This window comes from Schistocerca cancellata, chromosome 9 (genome assembly GCF_023864275.1).
Source record: "Schistocerca cancellata isolate TAMUIC-IGC-003103 chromosome 9, iqSchCanc2.1, whole genome shotgun sequence".
NCBI lineage: Eukaryota > Metazoa > Arthropoda > Insecta > Orthoptera > Acrididae > Schistocerca > Schistocerca cancellata.
In genome coordinates, this window is record NC_064634.1 from 190,267,310 (window position 1) to 190,290,120 (window position 22,811).

The window sequence follows — 22,811 nt, forward strand, 5'->3', positions numbered from 1 at the left end:
CGGGACTGGAATGACTCCTTACCCTCTCCCTTAAAACCCACATCCTTTCGTCTTTCCCTCTCCTTCCCTCTTTCCTGATGAGGCAACAGTTTGTTGCGAAAGCTTGAATTTTGTGTGTAATATATATATATCTGTCCTTGCAGTGTTAAATTATCTTTCAAAATATGGGGGAGGGGGCACAATTGAACACACACCGGATTAATGGTCTTTCTCTTTCTACTGGAACTTTTTACCTGTGTAAACTATTGAGTCTAAGTGGCAGTTGACACCTTGCTTCACCATATGATTTTCTATAGACTGACACAACTTAATTTTGGAAGTTCTAGGTGTTTTCACTGTTACCTGGTAATGAATACATAGTACTATTTATTTTTATATTACAGATTGTAGACAGCAAGATCCAAAACACATTACATGAAATAATATAACAAAAAGTCTTCAAGCATTTTAGATGGAATTATTTGTAAAATTGACAATCATTTCTCTTAACCCATGTATTGTAGCTTATGGGGCCAACCACTGTATAAAATAAGTGTTTTATAAAATTTTATCATGTGCGTTACATGTTAACTGAAGGTGCACAGTCCTGTTGTCATTCAGTTACTTTTCTAAGTTTCTTTATTTAATGATATTTTTTCAGTATTCCTAAGTTTACATAAGATAGAGATAACACTGCCATTCAGTATTTGTGATTTGTATCAGAAGTGTTGCCTATGCATTATTTCATTTCTATAAGGTGCAAATTATGCTTCTGAGTTTGTGGATAGAAATTTAGGTGTTACTTAAAGTTACCATAAATTTATGTATGTAACTCATATTGTTTTACTGGAGAGGTAGCAATTATTAAAGCATTTTACTGATTACTGTTGATTTCACAGTACCATTTTATGTCAATTCATAAAGTTCGGATTCCAGATCAAAAAGATGTAAGAGTGAACACAGGAAAAGTAATTTCGCTGTTTGAACTGTCTTAGATATAGTTGCAGTATTTTGTTACAGCACATATGGATGCTGCTTGTGTTAAACGTGCTTTAATATCGAAGCTGCATTTTAAGGTCAATGAATAGTCTTGAGGCAATAATTAATTGCTTACTTAGAACTCAAGTGACCGTAACAGCAATGAACACGTTGAAATTCAAATTAGTCAGTATCTGTTACTAGTAAGCTGCAGAAGACCCAACAGTTACAGAATGTGGCTTCATTGTAAGTGGGCAGAAACAAATGTAGAAAAATTTTATTTGATAAAAAAAATCTAACCAGGTCAATCCTGTACTCGTAAAATTGCTATATTTGATTATTTTGTTCGCTTTTAATGTAATTAGCATGCATCTTTCACTTGGTAATGTACAGCCGTGGGTTCCAAGTACAGTTGTTAATCATTTCTTAACTTACCATTATTATTATTATTATATGGAATGTGTTTACAGAAATTCTGTTTCACTGTTGGGCATTTATTTGTTCATAATTGTGATATGTCACAATAATGCAAATTCTGAAACAACAAACTAACACTACAAAAAAGACACTCACCTGCACCTGATAAATGAGTGGCATATACACACATATAATAGTTGAGAAAATTATACCAGCTTTCAAATGAGCTTTCTCTCTCTCTCTCTCTCTCTCTCTCATGTGATTGTAGCAGTAATTGATCTTCATTTCACCACCACCACCACTACTAAGAGCCACATTTCTCCTCTTGTTCTCTTTCCTGCTTTCTGTACATCTCTCTACCCCTCTTTGCCATGCATATCTTCCACTTTTCAATTGCTGCAAACTTGTCCCCCCCCCCCCCCCCCCCACATCCATTCGCCATGCAGCTGCTTATAGTCTGTATATCTGTAGACCCAAAGAGTGTGCGTGCATAAGTGTAAGAGTGCCTAGTACTGTAAAAGAAGGAAGTTGACAGCAGTAATGGATGCCAAATGTGCATCTTTAATAGTGAGTGCTTAATGCAGGGATTGACAAAGATGGTTCAAACATAACTGATGCTGCATCAAATGTCCGTCCAACTGTTCTAATTTTCCTGCAGTTACAGCTAATTATCTGAATGGATTGAGTGACATTTCTGAATTGATTTCATAGGTGATTTCACAATGATGCAGTGAAACAAATGAGTGTTATCTGAAAGTTTAAAGAAACAATGGACAATGGCTTCAGAGCTTTTCCAGATGAGAAGAGCTTGAAAAAAATAAAAATAGTAATGGGAAATGATGTCTGTATGGTATTTTACACAGAATATGAGCTGATGATAGGATGTGGTTGTATATTCACTTAGAGTTTCTGTTTTTACAAATGACCATATTTGGGACTTTACAGTAGATTCCAAGTACTCTGCCTAAATAATTTTTTACTGAGATGTAAAGTAACTGGGGAGAGAGAAAATTTGTGTTTGAGTAATTGAATAGTAATTGACATGAAATACAGATATGAGCCGTTTCATGGATACAGTAGATAAATATAACATGTGGATATTCAGTGAAATAATGTATACAAAAATTATACACTTGAGAATATGCACGGTAATTGGAGGGACAATCTAGAACAGCAATTGAGGTGCTAAATGTTGCTTGAAAATAGTTACTCTTATTAGTATTTTCATGGTCAGTGAAGGTGATACAATTTAACTTCTTTTTTAAAAAAGGTTTTTATATCAGATGAAGTAGTCAGATACTCTTTTTCTCTCCTTCAACCCCCCCCCCCCCCACCCCGCTCCCTTTTTCTCTTTGCGCATGAGTATTACATACAAAGGAACATTTACAAATGGTGGAAAAATGATATTGCGCTTAAGTCTTAGTGACCTGTCATCCAAAAGTGACTTTGTGTAATCAAGAGAAATTCCTGCTTCAGTAGTGTTGTACCACTACATACAATATTTCCTGCTGCATGTGATTGCTGCTTCTCCAGTTCTTCAAATATCTTGTAAATTATATATTCCCACTTTATTTTTATAAATATTAAAATTTGTGTGTTTCTTTCCCATAATCTGATTTAACTAAAATTTTGTTTCACTTTAATAAAACCATTGTGTTATGCAAGTAATTGTCTTATTTAATTTTTATTGTTTGGTTATTTTATCATGCTATACACTATTTGTGGTTACACTGAAGGGAATATATGAGAGCAGATGATCGTGAATTGGTAAAACCATATGCAGTTATAAAACAGAAAGGACTGTTCTCAGACAAGATAAAATGACAGTAGTGGTAAAAAAAAATGTTACACTTACTCATTATCAATGGGGAGCAGAGATTATTCCTTTAAAATTGTGAAGAAAGGAAAGGAAGATAAGGGAATACTGACACAAGGCTGGAAAATGGAAGAAAATGAGAATAACCAGTTCAGAATGTCAAGACTCGTAAATCATACCCCAATGTCATATTAAATTCTGTCGTATTTAAATTCTCTCCATGGTTTCTTATAAAAATGTCTGTAGTTTTTAAATATTGGAATTAGAACCAACTTTTCATATTAAGGAAATACTGAACTTCCAGAGAGACTGTACCTGTACTAGGCAACTGATTTCAGAAAAAGCTAAGCTTCTTTGAAGAATCTACCATAGTAATATGGTGATTTCACTAACTGAAATAAAGACAGTAACTCAAGCTTTAAGAGTCATTGAATTTTCTCTGAGAGCTGAGGAGGTAACTCTGGAAGGAAATTGTTAGGGATATGAGAGAATGGTGGTGATGTGAAGTTATGAAAAATATAAATGCTGTCAATTGTTTTGTAGTAGTGTATATCTCCCTTCCACTATTATTTTTTCAAAATTTATATTTTTCGTGTGTCTTAAATAATTTTTTTTTTTTTGCTATAATTTTGAATCTCGAAAGCTGTTTCATGGTTATCTCTGTTCATGCCACTGTAATAAAGGCGTGCTAAATTTGTGATGGGGAAGAAATAATTGTCAAGTACGTCTATTAAAAAGTGCTTTTGGGAGAAAATTTATAGAACTGAATGTATATATAATTTCATGAATGATATTTTAGTTTTCATAATTTTATGTACTTAAATTGTTTTGGAATGAGAAAGTCGTTTTGTGCAGAATCTTAACTGAACAGTCATTGTTTTATATTATTTGTTATGGTAATTAACAAATGAGCTGAAAGACTGACAGTTTAACTTATAAAGAAGATATTGATGTGATATATTGTGGACAGTAAATTTTTAATATTTTATATATTTTGTACCTAAGTAGCAATGTCAGATTGAAGATGTCAGACATAGGAGTGAAAAGTTGAACTTTTGTACATAACTGTTCCAAATTTTATCAGTTATTTTTCATTTCATATGTAATGTATTGTCTTCTTTCTTTATGTGTAAAGAGTAACTGTTTTATGTACATATTGTTGCAGACTATAACGCAACTGTAAATAAATTTTTAAGATATTCTTAAAATGTTTTTTTCAGTTAATTGTCCATACTGTGAAAACTGATATGGTTATGAAGCTTCTTTCAACAAAGATAGCTTGTTTAACATGGTCCGATGAAAGTAATGTAAATTTTAATAAGAATTATCACTTCTCACAAGAGCGACAAAAAATAATGGTAAACACAACAGTGCAGTTAAAATTTGACTTAATAGCATAAGAACAAACCATGCACTGAAACTATACTTACCGATAGTGTCAGCAGTGATTAAACCACAAATTATTTATATCTATAGTAATATTTTACATGTTCGATTCACGAAATAGGTGGGAAGTGGTTGACTTCGTATTGCTGCAGACTCCCTTACTGTAGAAGTGAACATAAAGTTCCTGACCATTTGTAAAATGGACAGTCATCTTGAAAGTATCGAACAAAGCTATTAGTACTGTAAAAGTCGTCTCATCATCAATCTATTGATCGAACAATGTGTACAAACCCCCACAATTTGTACATTTTTTTGTGATCACTGTCATATTTCAGGCAGGTGCACGACCTTCAGTTTTTACTTTGTCTATTGATTCATAACCCATATCAAACAATTAGAACATCCATCTTCACTCACTGGTTAAGTGCAGCCTGTTATATTATTTGTGTAAACCAGAGATTGAAATTGTTTCTATTGTTGGAAAGTTAAAGCAGTTCCAAAAGATTAATATCAGGTGAGTAAACAAACTATACTAGGACTTCAAACTGGAGTTCACAAGTTTATTTTACAAGTGCATTTATCAGGTGGAATAAAACACAGCTTATTTATTTTGTTTGTTGCTCCTTTGCACCAGAAGTGTAGACCGTATCGATCAACTTATATATCCAAATGGTTGTTTTACTAGTCATGGTTGAAGATGCTTTTGCTATACCATTATTTGTATGTCTTTATTGTCCCACTCTTGGATCCTGTGTTAGGAAATTCTATTAGTATGCTTCTGTAGTTCCCCTTTGTCATTAATATCACAACAATCCTCGAAAAACTATAAAATTACAGAGGGACTGTTTGACTGGGCAGTACTTGATTTTAGGATGTGAAATTCCAGTACTGCTGATGCACACATTTGAATGTAAAAGGAAATATTCCTAACTGTTAGTTTTTCTTCAGGGAGTAATGGGGTGTGAGATGGAAGAAGGGGTAGTTCATTTGGAGCACATTTTGAAAAGGATCCAACTGTCGTGAGGACAAGAGGAGATGTGTTTTGTTGTACAACATACTACAAGGATGGTAAAGGAAAGATATTGTTTTATCAATGCACACTGCACTATTTGTGCTCATGTTGAGAATTGCCTGCAAATTTGTGTAACACAGTAATTATCTGTAATTTTTTTTTTCTTAATTTTATCATGATATTTATGTAGAACTACAAACCCTAAAACTGATGGGCCCATTTGCTGCATATCTTACTGCATTGTTTACTAACGCATTTGTGCACATATTATGAACAGAAAGAGTCCTCTAGCACTTGAGGTACAACCTCCATGTAGCATGTCCTGTTTCATTCTAGCTGACAAAATTGCATAGATGCACTTGAACAACTGTTTAGATATTCTGTGAATGTGTGCCTGTTTATTAAGTGTTTGTGGCAATTTATCAAGTATTTTGAAACTCAAGAAACAAAGATCTTTCCACTTCTGTCTGTAACAGTATGGATCCAGTGAATAAAGAGAATGGGCTGGATTTCCCAGACCACATAAGCGTTCAAAATCCTCAAAGATATACATTTAACAACTACTTAGCATTAAATTAAGGTGACAATTCAGGCATAAAATATGTTCAACATCTTGAGTGATTTGCAAAATAGTAGCTAGAACTAGGGCAAACAGTGCTGTATATTCTATGTATAATTTAACAGAAAAAAGTGATATTAGATACTTGTTTTTGCATACGGATTATGGTGTTTTTCCAATTCTACAGACAGTTATTGGTACATATCATCTTCATATTGATGAAACACTTAATTAAAGAAATTATATTACAGTTTTTCTCAATAAGATAAACCACAGACACACCATTCACAATTATAGCATTTATTTTAGTATGTTCTTCTTGGGACATGTTTTTGGTATGCAAGCAGTTAAGCAGATGTGTTCAGTTTGTAGACTTATTTGACATACAATAAAATTTTTGTAGGTACTTTTGTAGGTCTGTTAATGTGACTTTGTACTTTGGTGGTTAACTTTTTGTTGGATTTTATCAAGAGAAACCTGTTGCTGTTCTCAGGATATTTTCCTAGTCCAGAAATCAGAAACAGCAATAGTTCCACCCATTAATATTTTTACTGAAATTGTTTCATCCTCTTCTGCATGAAGTAATTCACTACTGTCTTCAGTGGCCTTAAAAATAATGTTCCAGTAAAATACTCCAGCAGAAAAATGCTCTTATTGGAGAAGCACAATAAAGGCAAATATGCTCGTATTTAAAAATGCTCTGAAGTGGGATACCAGCTGCCTTATTCTACTTCCCTCACCACTTTTAAAATTTTCCTCGAAGATTTGGCATGCAAGTATATTAGAGCACTTTTTAACGTGTAACTCACCTCTCACTCCCACAAGCTCTCCTAGCTGTAAATCACTCCCACCTACTAGTTGATTGCAGTTAAGTCACTCATACCTGTCCATTTCCACTTGTGCATTCTCACTCACTCACTCACCCCAACTCATCGTCATTATCTCTGTGGCTCTCTCTCTCTCACTGTCTCCTTCATTCTGTCCTACTACAGTCTTCTCTCATTGTCACAGTCTCCCACTTGTTCTCTCTCCTACTGCTAATGTGTCGTTCATTCCCCCTCACTGCTGCCTTCTCTCCTAATTGTAATTGTCTTGTGTATCTCATTGTCACTGGATCTCGCCCATTCATACCTGGCAGAGGTGCGGCTGTTACAGTACCCCACTTTTCAGTCAATATTTTAAAACAAAAGCATATTTGCCTTTTTTGTGCACGAATAGGAGCCTTTTTCATTGGTTCCCTTCTTTTCCATTCAGATAATGCAAATCTAAATTTACACATCAGACCTGACTTAACATGCACAAAATATTTGCATGTGCTTCAGTACTGCAACATGGGGCTACCAGAACCCTTCTGATGGTAATGGAGACACTTAACAGCACATTTCTCCACACCATGTCACTTTATGAACCATGTTTCTGCCTCACACTGTACTTTTCCGTGCGTATTTTACGTGTACAAGTAGAGTAACTTTGACCCTCAAGCCATTTATTTTCCATGTGTAGCTGTTCAGGAATTAGTGGCAGGTTTTGGTATGAAAAAATGGTCAAAAGATTTCTTTTTGCGGTTGGGGTTTTCTGAAGAACCGCCCATGAACTAATGATGCCTCCATAATCCGCTTAAGGCCCACCACATCAAATGCAAAAAGAACCAATTGATTTGCGCGATTTGCCTCAACAGAAGAAAGTGTGTAATATTCATACTTTGTCCCTGTACTGTAAGATATTGACACTTGAGATGACTCCTGTGCTGGCTATCCAAATGGTCCCTAGCCCAAGGGCTATCCAAAACACTTGACCTTACCATTCTGTCACCATTAGAACCCAATGTATGAGCCCTAAAAGAATGCTGTTTTTATGCATGGTGTTTTAGAACATATTAGGTAGTGCATGATGTCGCGTGATACCACTTCATGGAGTTCACAGAAAACTTTATCACAGTCTATAGTATACCTGTAATCCCAACATTCTAACTATTACTGTGGTGTAAGCAGGAAAGTGGCATACAATTTGCTTGTTAGTGTGGCATGATTAGGAGGTAAACATGGCTCTTTCATACTGCTGTTTCAAATGTGGAAACAGTCAACCTTGCAGTTTGGCATCCTTACTTAGCTGAAGCACAGTGGACTATTCTGCAGTTGTTTTACACCATTTTTTGTGTAGCTCAACATTTTAATTTTAAAACATTTGGAACAAAGTTAACAGATTGCTGTGAGAAAATAGTTGGTTAGTTAAATGAAAGCAAGCAATGGCAAATCTGGTAAAATTATAAATTATCAGCATATCTGTAATTCATAACTTTCAGTGTGCTACTGACAAAGATTGAATTTCTTCAACATAATGTGCCTGGAACATCCTTTAAAATATTCCTTGCATATCATTCTCTGCAAGTTCCTTGGTGACTTCATTATTTATCAATTAGTTCCTTTTCATCTTCTCTCTGCTCATCTACTTTTATCCATCCCTTCACTCCCTCCTCCCCATATGGCCATTTCACACTCTCATACCGTATTTTGCAAAAAGTATAGCAATATAAGTGGACTAAATAGAAAAGAATTTAGAACTACCATTTATCATGTTGGTGTATATTGACTTCATAAATAGATTGTCAGACTAAATAGTGCTGCAGAATAATAAAAGAACTCTTTAATTTAGTGCTATTGATATGAGAATAGAAAATCCTGTGTAGAGTACAAACAACAGAAGGAGTAAAGTTAACAGCACCTCAAGTAGTTAAGGTACTGAAGGGTTTGATAGGTATCTAATCAACATTTTCGATGTTAAAGTTTCGGATGATTTCAGTCTTGTTTGTACACCCACTGACCACCCAGCTGTACAGTGCATTGTTAAATTTACTCCTTCCATTATTTCTAGTACTGTTGAAGATAATCTTACGAGGAAATGCAACCATTCACCGTGGTGGGCTCTCATTTGCAAGTTATCGACGAAAAATTCAGTTTTGCTTGCCGTTCAGTAGCTTTAAAATAGTAATGTTGTTTCAAGTGAGTGCATAGCATAATGGCTAGGATACGGGCTTTGCATGCAGGTTGTGGATTCGAATTTTGCTAGGTGCATTAAAAAAAAGTTTTAATCTTTACGGAGATGACTTTGATCATTATGTTATTCATTTAATTGGGTTAAGTGTTACTTTGTAATTTCTATTCCTTTGTCATATCACTGTAATTATAACATCAAGTTTTTCATTTAAAGACAAAATAAAACAATGGTGGAAACTCCAGGTAGGAAAATTGACAAGGTAGGAAAAGACAGATCGCTACTTCCCATACAGATGACATGTTAAGTTGCAGACACACACAATTAAAACACATTTACACATAAGCTTTTGGCCACAACCTTCGTCAGAAAAAGAGAAACACACTCGATTCATTCACACAAGCAAGTACACCTCCAGCAGCTTGTCTCAGAATTTATTCTGTTCCGAGCTGCTGGAGTTGGTGGTCGTGTATGTGTGAGGTGTGTTTGCTTGTTTGAATGAATGGTGTGTGTTTCTTTTTTTTCTGCTTAAGGCTTTGGCCAAACTGTGCCTGTATGCAATTTAACATGTCGTGTGTGGTAAGTAGCAATGTCTGTTCCTACATTGTTAATGACAATCTATTTATATTGACCCTGCTGTGGTTTGAAAGATGTTTTTTTCATTACAGTATGTGCATTTTTTTGATTTTATCCACTTACAAACACTTAAAATAAAAATTCATATTGCGCTATAGACAAAATAATGCATATGAAGATTTAAACGAAAGAAGGGGATTATAAGTAAACCAAAATTCAAGTAAAATGAGGAATAGAAACAGTGAATGCATTAATGATGAAACGGAAGAAATGAAATCGAAATTATTGCATAAAATTAATTAAGATCTCATGTCTGAGTGGCAAAAGATGATTGGTAGAACAGTGAGAGCAAATGAAAAAGTTGATGCAGTGTTTGAAATGAAGTGACAAAGGAATAGAAATAAAAAGTTACATGTAAACCAATTAGTTGACTACAAATAATGATCAAAGCCATTCTGATAAAGATTTAAAAATATAATATTTAAAACACCTGAAGAGATTTTAACCCACAACTTCTGCATGTGAAGTCCTTACCGTATCCATTATTCCTAGGCAACAAGTGCATACGGAACTACTTTTTTTCCAAGCTGTTGAGCATCATGCAAAATTCAGATTGCCCTCCATCAACTACTTGCAAACTAGGGCCACCGTGGCAAATAGATGCATAGTGTGATACCCATTAACTTAACCTACATCATTCTATAGATCGCTTTAGAAAGTCGATTCCACTGCTGGAGACCTCTCCTTGTTAGTGTTCTCTGTTTTTAAATATTCGTGTTTAATAATGTAATATATATTTGTAGAAATCAGCCATTATTCTCTTATTATTGCAAGTTTACATTTGATCCATATCCATTTTTTATGGGTGTTTTATTTTATTCTTTAGAGGGTGGCATTTCTTTACATGTTTCACATTGTTAATCTGTTCGATGAATTATAAGGATGCTGCAGGATTGTCTTCTCTACAAAATTCAAGTTGTTTTTGTCTTATAGGTGCAACTTTTTCTTCTTGAACAGCACTAAACAGCTGTGCAATAAGTAAGTGTTGATATAGGCAGTTATTTAAATGTAAAATAACAAATGACCAGCAAGGAATGATACTAAAATTGATGTATTCTTGCAACAGAAACATATTGTATTCTATATCACTATATTACTTTCGCCCAAAACTTGGCCACAATGCATTTTCTGCTCCTTGGTTAGTTCATCTTCTGTGCAGGAGGCTGGACACTGTCGCCGTTGAAGCATATGACGAACAGTCTGGTCTTCTCCACAGTCGTGCTAAGCATGTTGATCATATTGCCAAATTAACCTTTTGTCTACCAATTCCAGATCTGTCTGTTCAGGGACTTCCAAATCGTCCATTTATCATCATAGCCAGGAAGTAGAGTTTCTGAAACTGTTTTCCAGCCAGGGAGGAGGTAGGTCATAGCCCTGCGTGGTTTAAACCCAGTTTTTTCAGCAGTGGTTCTAAGTGTTGTTGATGTTCTTAGGAATCCTACTTGACTTCAGTCATTGCAGGTGTGATTTGTGCACATACAGAGAATGTCTTATCTGCCCCACTTCCTTTCTGTCCTTGCTATTTCTCTTCGAACAGGAGGCAGTGAGTGCTATTCGGTTCATAGTGTTTCAGATTGACTACCCAACTATGATCTGGCCTGTTTCCATAAAAGATTGTTCCTGGTGGAAAATTTTGATTTGCAGTCCATGCAGTCCTCCTTGAAAGTAATAGATCTATCGAATTTCACTCGTAGGTGTTTTGGGGTTTCATACTGTTAGAGTTAGATGGCTGACCATATCAACTTTAATTTGCGACTAGCATCTTTGTTCCTCAGGTGAAAACCACACACATCTTTGTGGGATTTGGTTTAATTTGCTCTGTGCTGTAGTTAAGAGCACTCATGAGGGTGTTCTCCCTGATTCAAAATCTGTGCTCTGAGTGGCTAGAACGAGGTCATCAGCATGCAAAGAAAGTTCAGCTATTGGATGCTATATGATGGTTATTCATATGTATATATTGAACAGTATTGGTGCCAGCACACTTCCCTGCGGGAGATTATTTTTCTGTAGTCTCCATTGGCTACGCTGGTTCTTGGAAGTCAACAGAGAACCTGCACTTGTGCAAAAGAGCGTCAAACCTAGTTAGTCTGAAATCCTCAGTTACGTTTTAGATCTTGGTTAGTAGTAACTGGTGATTGAAAGTGTCATAAACTGCTGATATGTCAACTAATACTACTTCTGTCATCTTTAAGAGCTTCAAACCTGTCTTATGTAAACTGGTGAGATTTAGCAGCTGTCCGGTACAGCTTTTGCCAGGTTGGAATTCATGTTGCTGAGGTATAAGTAAGGGGTGAGAATTACAGGATAGAGGTGATTTAAAATCTAGCAATAGTAGTGTGACTGGTCTAAAATTCTTTGGATTATTTCCTTCTTTACCAGGTGTCAGCAAAGCAATCACTCAGCTCCTCCACCATGTCTTTTGGCTATGGCTTCTGCTCACACAGTTGTTGAAAAGTTGAAGAATCCATTTCTTTGTTGTTAAGCCAAAGTATTTAATTTGCTTGGTTTGTATATCATCCAAGCTTGTATATCACAGCCTTCTCAAATTCTTCCATGCTGAATGATGTGAGGTCACTAATCTCTTTGCAGTTCCTGTGATTTGTGGGTTGCCTTCCTGTTCAGCAGTATCTGATGTGGTATTTGGTTGGCAGTCATACTATGATGTGCAGTGGTCTTTGTTGGATCATTGCTTAGGTGTCACAGGATTCTCTGAGCTGTATGGCCAACTCTTTTCAAATACAAGTTTTCTATGGTTTTTATCTACTTATTGCTTTGTCTCTCCCTTATAGAGAAAATGATATTGTTTCGTGCTTCCATAGTTGCTTCACTGAAAGAATTTTCAGATATGAGGTCAGGACTGTAAGCTTGCCTCCACCTGCCATTGTTATAATATCCATGCAGTTTTGCATCGTGGAAAGATACAGACATCACTTAATGAAATCAAATGTCCTATGAGATTACTACACAGTGACCAAGCAATTGTAATCTAAAGCTGTTAGAAATGAGGCTTTTTTTTCCCCCTTGCCCTCAAAGGTAAAGAAATGAAATTTCATAATGCCTTTTAATTTTTGGGGGAACTGAATCTCTGGTTTGGCTAGCATGCAGATTATTCAATATTACATATCTGATGAATTGTTACTGGGGATAAACATTTAATAATACTAATATTATTTGACCAGTATCTATCACAGTGACTCTATAAAGCACATTTTTACTTAAAAAATTCTACACCATGGCTTGTTATTAAATTTTGTGTATCTTTGCTGGATATGCCAAAAAATCACCTCATTGACTGTCTGTCCATTCCTCTATCGTTATAAAATGTTCATTATTGATCTACCTATGTAATGAGTAAGTTGATGCTAGCCGAAATCTTCAGTTGGAACTTCTTTTTTTATAGCTATAACATTGTTGCTGGTGGTTATGGTATAATATGGTGGTGGTGCTCTTCAGATATTTTAGAAAACTTAAAGCAAATACTAGATGATAAAAGATTTATTTCATTTACAATGATTTGACCTTGAAAGATTGATTGATGGTGGGGGTGGAGGGGGGGATGGATGTGGGGAGAACAACTGAGAATGAAAATAAAAACGTTGGAGCAAACGAGAACCAATAAAGATAATTTCATTTTGTATATATGATTACCAGCAGTGCTTGATGAGCGAGGTGATCATCTAACACAATGTTTTAAGTATCTAGTAGTTGTAACTCCCAGAGTCATTGTATTAGCATTTACTGTCTCATTTCTTGTTTTTTAGTTATTATTTCTGTTACTAATTTAAATTTCTTGGTTTTCCATTTGAGAAGTTCATCAGAATATCACATTTCAATGGATTTCACTATCATCTTTTTGGCAAAAATGATGTGAGATCCACGGAACGGAATGGTAACGCTGTTTTGATGAAACTCAACTGGTTGGTTAACTTGAGAAATGAAATTGTTACAGCTCTGTGAAAAGCAGTGTAGTCATATTATTTCTCTTCTTAATTTTTCAATATGTGCACAAATGACAGAAATAATCAGAAAAAAGTCTTCAAGCACTACTTTTGCTATTTTCCCCCCTTGGTTCTTCAGAAGTTTCATGTGTTGTATGTAGTATTTCCTTACCTAGTGAATAAGGATGAACTAACCCTCTCGGAAAATGTTCAGATTAATTGCACCTGTAACACTGAGATCTGTCTGGGCATTCACATGATGATTTAAGGAATTTGTGGAAAACCGAAATCAGAATAGTTAGTCAAAAATTTCCTCCTTGCTCCTTCCTTCTCTTAACCACTGGATTGTCTTGTTCAGAATGAATTGTTACTGCCGTTATTGCTAAGAAGACTTTTTGATTTTGATTATTTCTCTGAAAGCCTCAGTGGAAATTCCCAATCTTAGCAGTCTCAGTTCTTTCCTGTAACAGATACGCTGTGGTTGATGTTGTAAACAAAGTGCGAGATCCATTAGCCAAAATGGCTTCATGAATTTTTAAAATTTTGTGCATCACGGATTTCACTAAATGCTTATTTACTGTTATGAAAGTGTTCTGTGAATTGTCCGAAGGAAAAATGTTCAGTTGTGATTCATGGGTGGTCCAAATTTAATCATTAATTTTGTCTGTTGTGCGGTCAAATGCTCCTTGTAGATCATCAAGCCCTCCCTAAGAGACTTGGCTTTCTTCTCACTTAAAATCCTGTGCAGTTTTCACCTATTGATCTTGTTAGGCTCCCAGTGCTGTATTCTAAGATGGTCCTTTTATTTTTTTAATATGCTATGTACTATTCAGTTATGCTATATTTTGTAGCCTTTCTGATAACTGCTTTAAATTTGTGGTAACATTTAACAGTAAGCACTCATGATTTATGCATATGGCACTTATGCATCAATGGTGCAGTCAACCATCTGATTATTAATGAGTCTGAGTGAGTGAAGTTCAGTTATGTTTGTTAACATGCTCCCTTTGCTTAGTCAGGGAAGTTTGACGAGGCAGTAGTTTCAGTAAGAGTTTCTTACTTTGTAAATTGAAATTACTGAAACTGCTCTGGTTTATTTTTAAACTGAGTCAACCAATGAAAAACTATAGTTTAGGCTCCAGAACATGAAAATATCTTTTAATTCACTCTTAGTAATACCGGTTCATTTCCAATTATGCGCATTAGTTACTTTGTAACCACCACAAAAAATGTAAAAAATGCCAGTTTCATTATACGTGACTTTTATTCACAGCATACATTTTAAAGAGAAACTTGTGTGTAGGCAGGGTGTCGAACCAGAAAATATTCAATATGATGTACCTTGTGGAAAGCCACATCTACTACTAAGTCACTTGGGTTAAGTTAAAAGTTAAAACAATTATGGAATCTTGCAGAACTACTCATTAGAAACAATAAATATTTTTTAAAACGTAAAGTATATTGTTGATATTGCCTAAGGTTAAAAACAAACAAATGCTTTCTCTACATATCTGAGTGTTAACTAAAAAAAGACCACTGTCATTAAAACAGTTATAGTTGAAGATAAAAATTCTAGCTAACATGACACTCAGCATTTGGTTTGCAAGCCTGATGGCATGCATATGGTGATAGTTCCTTTCCCAGTTTCTCACCCTGTGTACTTATGCGGATGGGGTTTATCTAGTTACTTAACCAGAGGATGAATCATACAGTTGAAATTTGCTCTTTTGTGCGATTGCTCTGAAATGTTGCAGTGCAACTTATCATTCAAATGAGAGACTGAAGGACAAAAATGGAAGTGGCACCTAACTACACAAGCCATGGCAGAATTTAATCAGATTGTTCCGCTGTGTCAACTAAAACCAGTAGAGTAACATCAGTAGATACTTGTTGTGCTTGACATGTATTAGTGGTAGTCAAAATTTTTATCTTTCTTCTTTTCTGTAGAAAGCAAATCATCTTTATTTCATGCCACATCTCAGTTTCTGTTGCTTACAAATTATTGTATATGCATGCAGTCCTGCTATACCACTTCACAGTTGACCACCTAGCTTTGTGTGTTAGTGCCTTTTGGTTGCATGCACTGTATGTACTGGAAGAAATGGCCCCGTGAGCCGGTGCGGGTGCCCACTAACGCAGTCGCTCTGTGGGCAGTGCTGCAGTATGCTCTGCCACCGTCGCCAGCATCTGCATACGCCCACTTCCTGCACTGGGGGGGTATGGCAGCTGTGAGGCCACCACACAAGCAGTATGCCCCCCACGCACTCGACCAGGCTGTAGAAGACTTCCGCAAAGGAAAGTTCGCATCAATCCGGGCTTGTGCCCGCCATCACGGTGTACCAATGACCACACTCCACTACCGCGTCAAGCTGAAACTGAAGGATTCAGCAAATGGACATGCTAAGGTAAAGTTGTGGAAATGAGTTTAGTTAGACTTGCCAACATATTTGTCAAGTTACAGGTTTCAAATGTGTGGTTTTGTGTATAGAGGTTGCAAAAATATCTCTTTCTTTGTCATGTTTTTTCTTTTTATTGTGTTTAAAGACTTAGTATGGGTCAAAAGTAGAAAAAGACCTGTGTAATCATATGTTTAAAAACACAGATGCGTCAAGTATGGGCCATTTTGCTAGCGTCAAGTCTTTTCTCTGTACAATGGTATGGGCTGTCAAAAACATAATTTCACTGCTTGTTTTTTGGTGGTTTTGTTCGTCCTTGCATTTAGGTCATTACGGTAGTGTTATTAATCATAGCACTTAAAAATGTTGGCAGAATCTTCTGTATTGAAGTCGTACTTGTATCACCACAAAATTAGTGATTCTGTGTACCAGAACAAAATTCCATTGGTTTAGCTGATGGTACTGATCAACAAGTCATTATTCTGTCAGTTATTTCCGGACATAAGCTTACTGGACTTGCACAAATATTCTGATCTTGTGACTTGGTATGTGGCCAAACCAAGGAAAACTCTGTTGACGAATGTGTAAAGCAGTTAGAAGTTGGAAAGAATTTTCTAAAACAAATGCTCTTGTGAAAAATTCCTCAAATATTTGTGTAAAAATTTTCAGGAATAAATTTTGTTTGCAGCTTGCTACTGTTCCATCAGTCTACAGCAGATGTTTTAATGATAAAGACGTGTTTGTGTCCTTTTTTTCTTGTAGTCACCAGTGCCAGAAAAGCTTTTCCGACCATGCGTTGCTAGACGACTTTCTGATTTTCTGTTGCCTAGGTCTCTCTCTCTCTCTCTCTCTCTCTCTCTCTCTCTCTCTCTCTCTCTCTCTCTCTCTCTCCCTCTCCCTCCCTCCCTCCCTCCCTCCCTCCCCCCCCCCCTGAAAATGTGTAATTGCTGTGCTGAAACATCCTGTGTATCTATAATTATCACTTGGTTTATGCTGTTGTGCAGCAGTAACCAAATGTAGCCAGTATTACAAAGACATCATTAGTACCAATTTCATTTCTGTGCCAGACCATGACCTGTTCACTCTATTCTCACATGGGATCATTCCCATTGTGGAACTCTAATATCAGACAGGAGAAATCAAGTGCCAGTTGAGTGCTGTCTAAGTATTTGAAATTGCTGCTGTCATCACAGGACTGCTTTGATTCTATAAGATTTCACTTCTGTGGTAGCTGCATGCACTGTCAGAGTATGTCGCTGTATTCCTTGCTGCTCATTTCTAAACAAAATGCTTTCAACCTGGTGGAAATATAACTAGAAGGAAGGATTGAGCAAATCAGTTTTAGACAGTTGCAGCAGGCAGATTGCACATAGAGATGGTACAGTCGTGGACAAAACGAGCGAGACCCCTCGCCTTTTCGTTATGCTTATCCGCACAGCTTTAAAGACTGCTACACAGCATAACAGGCAAGGAGACCAAGTACTACCAACATACTATGCACAGGCGTGAAATTGAAAAACTATCCGAAATTTGTCAGACTGTTTTCATTCATATGTAAGACTTTATTAATGCTGATTAGTGTGTTAACCACAACACCTAAATGTAAGATATAAATGAAAGAAGAAACGCTAATTAGTATGAACTGTACTAATATGAATGAACTTCAACTTATGGAGATAACATAACTGTTTTAGTAAGACAAAGTACCCCAGATCGTTACGAATTAGCCAAATTTTTGCGCATTCGGCGGCGAAGTGGTCTGTGTCACCGTTCAGACCAGTCATACTGGGTTACCGTTGCTGACATACCATGAAAGTGTGCAAATTTAGCAATGCGTGAAGATTCATAACGAAATTCAATTAAAAATCATTCAGTGCCACACTTAAATCAATTCAATTACTGACAGAAGCGGAAAAAGTAGGCAGTAACAAGTATGAAATTCTACAAAAGTTTCATATCGACATCCACAGGGCGCCGGTACAGAATAAAGGTAGCAATAAAACGTATTGGGGGCGCGAGAATTTCTTAAAATTCCTTTACTGATAGTCTATCTGCCACCATCGAGATTAGAACCAAAAACAAACCAGACCTCCCTTGCAGTAGCAAACACCTTTTACTACGCTAGCAGACAACCCAGGTAAACAGCCCTCTATTATTACCCCAGACATGAATAAGCCGTCAATTTCAATATGAAAATGGCAAAATGATCTGCAGTTTCTGTTGCATAGAGCTTTCTGGACTCGGAATCATGAATTGTCCACCTTTATGTCACCGTTTATGTGACAATCATTCGGGATGTTTATCGAAATAACAAAAAACTGTTATTAGCGAGTAAATTTAGCAGAATAATTCTGCAACACCCCAAGAAATAAATGGCGACGTAGCTGCCAAACGTATTCTACAATGTTTCTAACTCTCCATTAGACATGCCACAGCCAGAAAACGTTCTTTAGCCGAAGTGTTCCTTAAGGTAGCTAGCAATGGGAATGCTCGCACATCTAAAACGCGGTGACATTAATAGTGGGTTCTGAATTACCACGTGTATAGGCAAATGAATTTTATTTGCATTCTTGTAGACGTGATTTGAATCGAAAGCGTAGCTACCATTAATATGCTGATGTATCGACTGCAAGTGGAACATTTCGAATAAAGAGTAGTGGGAATTATTATGCGGCCCTCATCTTCAGTATCTGTGGTAGCTATTTTAGTTGTTAGGATTTTGTCACGTAAGTCGGTAAAAATGGAACCCTACTAGTCTCACATTCTTGATCGTCTGTCTCGTCACGTAAGTCGGTAAAAATGGAGCCCTACTAGTCTGACATACTTGATCGTCTGTCTACCCAACCCTTAAAACCCGTTTACCTTGAGTACGGGTGGACATAATAAGCGGAAATGTATCGTACTTCCTGTGGTATCGGTCCCTTGGTGCTGTAAAAAAGTGAGCTATGTCAACGCAATCTAAAGATATACCCGTTTATGTGAAGAAAATTTAGGCGAAAGGTCAAAAAATGGGTCTAAGAACTATGCCACCAAACTGCTTAGGTCATCAGTCCCCTAGATGTAGAACTACTTAAACCTACCTAATCTAACACACATCCATGCCCGGGGAAGGATTTGAACTGACGGCGCGAGGAGCCGCGCGGTCCGCGATATGACGCCTTTGAGCGCACGGCTAACCCTTGCCGGCAAGCTATTATCATCATCTGGTGTTACTAAAATGTTATTCACTTCTGGTGAATGATTTTCTGCGCAGTTCATTTAAGAAAAAATAACTAAAATACATTTGATGTTACGGAAGAGGAAGGACGCCTAATTCATTTCCCCTTGTCTTTATTCATGATGTTAGATTCGCAATCTGAGCATACGTACTATCCATAACCACACTTTTGATACAAGTCATAGTCACATGCAACACCCCAAGAAATAAATGGCGACGTAGCTGCCAAACGTATTCTACAATGTATGATGTATGAGACAGGCGAAATACCCTCTGACTTCAAGAAGAATATAATAATTCCAATCCCAAAGAAAGCAGGTGTTGACAGATGTGAAAATTACCGAACTATCAGTTTAATAAGTCACAGCTGCAAAATACTAACGCGAATTCTTTACAGACGAATGGAAAAACTGGTAGAAGCCGACCTCGGGGAAGATCAGTTTGGATTCCGTAGAAATGTTGGAACACGTGAGGCAATACTGACCTTACGACTTATCTTAGAAGAAAGATTAAGAAAAGGCAAACCTACGTTTCTAGCATTTGTAGACTTAGAGAAAGCTTTTGACAATGTTGACTGGAATACTCTCTTTCAAATTCTGAAGGTGGCAGGGGTGAAATACAGGGAGCGAAAGGCTATTTACAGTTTGTACAGAAACCAGATGGCAGTTATAAGAGTCGAGGGACATGAAAGGGAAGCAGTGGTTGGGAAAGGAGTAAGACAGGGTTGTAGCCTCTCCCCGATGTTATTCAATCTGTATATTGAGCAAGCAGTAAAGGAAACAAAAGAAAAATTCGGAGTAGGTATTAAAATTCATGGAGAAGAAGTAAAAACTTTGAGGTTCGCCGATGACATTGTAATTCTGTCAGAGACAGCAAAGGACTTGGAAGAGCAGTTGAACGGAATGGACAGTGTCTTGAAAGGAGGATATAAGATGAACATCAACAAAAGCAAAACGAGGATAATGGAATGTAGTAGAATTAAGTCAGGTGATGCTGAGGGAATTAGATTAGGAAATGAGACACTTAAAGTAGTAAAGGAGTTTTGCTATTTGGGAAGCAAAATAACTGATGATGGTCGAAGTAGAGAGGATATAAAATGTAGACTGGCAATGGCAAGGAAAGCGTTTCTCAAGAAGAGGAATTTGTTAACATCGAGTATAGATTTAAGTGTCAGGAAGTCGTTTCTGAAAGTATTTGTATGGAGTGTAGCCATGTATGGAAGTGAAACATGGACGATAACTAGTTTGGACAAGAAGAGAATAGAAGCTTTCGAAATGTGGTGCTACAGAAGAATGCTGAAGATAAGGTGGGTAGATCACGTAACTAATGAGGAGGTATTGAATAGGATTGGGGAGAAGAGAAGTTTGTGGCACAACTTGACTAGAAGAAGGGATCGGTTGGTAGGACATGTTTTGAGGCATCAAGGGATCACAAATTTAGCATTGGAGGGCAGTGTGGAGGGTAAAAATCGTAGAGGGAGACCAAGAGATGAATACACTAAGCAGATTCAGAAGGATGTAGGTTGCAGTAGATACTGGGAGATGAAGAAGCTTGCACAGGATAGAGTAGCATGGAGAGCTGCATCAAACCAGTCTCAGGACTGAAGACCACAACAACAACAACATAGTCACATATATGCGAATACAACATAATGGATTATACATGAGGTATTTCGTTTGCCACGAAGTGGTGGCAGACGATGCTGTGGCGTCTTTGAAGCGCGAGTTTCTCCAGTGCTAGCTGTCTCAGCACATCAGCTGAGCGAACCTGCATATTATGTTGGTAGCGCTTTGTCGCCTTGCCTGTTATGCTGTGTAGTAGACTTTAAAGGTGTGTGGACCAGCATAATGAAAAGGCGAGGGGTCTCGCTCGTTTTGTCCACGACTGTACATACATATATAAATACTTGTTCCGTAGATCGTGAATACAACATTTCGTGATGATGTGGAACATGTCACTTTAAAATAAGTTTTTTTTTACACAAAATACAGTTATTGCTTAACAGGGTTCAACAGCTGATTGTCAGTTGTGGGAGCACTATAGCATGTTCTGATTGTACTCCTTCATTACCCTTTTCTCTGCTTTACATCCAAGTGAAGAAATCATTCATTTTATAATCCCATGCTGGTTTTGTTTGATAAGAGATTTCATTAAATCAAATTATTACACAGGGTGGTTAGAAACAGTTTGAAAACCGTGTAAGGGTGTTGCAGGAGAGTTTATGCCAAGAAGTAATTGTTAGGAAAACAGATATGTTGCACTGTTTCCAAGTTATTTAGCACTGAAGTTAGATAATCATGTTGTTGCACTCACAAATTCAAGCACTTGCATACACTAAAATGCGATAATGCAGAGACATTTGTGGGTTTGAGAGTTACCCCTTGTTGAAATGCTCATTATCAATTAACATGTAGGATAAATTTTAGTTATGTGAGCAAAAGCTACATTTGTTTGGTTTGAGAAAACCCAAGAACATATTTGGTGACACTGCCAAGGCACTGACAGTCTCTTGTTAACAAACATTTAAGGACCTTGTAATTATATAATTTGTACAATCGGTGTTTGTGCAGTAGGAATAGTGAATTATCTTCTGACATGCTAAAAACCTACAAATAAAAGCAAATAGAAATATGAGGCTCGATGTTTTATTTTGTAGGTTTTGTAGGACCAATCCTCAATAGAAGTTGCATGTCAATTGTGTCATTACTCAACAAGTTACATAATTTATTTTAAAAAGTGAATATAGGCATTGGTTTCCCTAAACCAAAGAAGAATTACAAAGTAATTATCTTTATGAAGGTAGTAAGAAGTCTATACCACCCTTTTTACAAAACTGCTCTCAGTATTCTAGGAGTATGGTGAAGAAATCCGGTGGGGGAATTGCAAGCACCATTGTGCTTTCTCACAGCATTCAAAACATGCTGTATGAGATTTGAACAGAGAATCAAAATGGCCACTCCATGCACTAAATTGTCTGCCTATTTTACATATTTGTCCAAGAGACAAAACTTGTGTGGTGAAAATTGTCATCTTGAAAGATGAAATCATTGCGTATTTCTCTAACAGACTTTCTTAAGAATTAGTAACTTAATTTCTGTAGCTTAGTCCAGTCACAGCTTCACATAGTAAGACATGATCTATTCATTCAGCCAAAGGTAAATAAGTCTACAGTTAAATATTCTGAAATTCCCACTTTCATAGACTTTTGTTGGCTAACAGGTTCCACTTTTTGCTGAATGCAAAAATATCTGCTCTCGTGTTCCAAAATAAGTCTGCCACTATCTTTGAAGAAAATGTAATTCACCAAATTAGGGTCTTCACTCTATGAGGGGTAGATGTAAAGTTTTGACTATTTCCTTGGAAAAAAAGAACAAGAAGAAGAAAGAAAGCAAAATCAATCTGTGATTATGAAACTTGGTGCCGTTTTCCTTATCTAAAAGTTCACCCATCAATACAACACATTTTGCCAATGATGGCTGACTCAGC

The 22,811-nt window shown here is 36.6% G+C and overlaps 1 protein-coding gene across 3 annotated transcripts in view; it reads left to right on the plus strand.

Moving 5' to 3' along the window:
* Positions 1–22,811, plus strand: part of LOC126101067 (protein bric-a-brac 1-like) — a 193,619-nt gene that overhangs the window by 119,561 nt on the left and 51,247 nt on the right. Inside the window, exon 6 of one of the 3 annotated variants that reach the window (XM_049911741.1) lies at positions 15,867–16,117. The exons of the other annotated variants lie outside the window; for them this stretch is intronic. Within the exon in view, the coding sequence (XP_049767698.1) occupies positions 15,867–16,117 (251 nt within the window). The remainder of the gene's footprint in view (positions 1–15,866; positions 16,118–22,811) is intronic. 3 annotated transcript variants of the gene reach the window in all.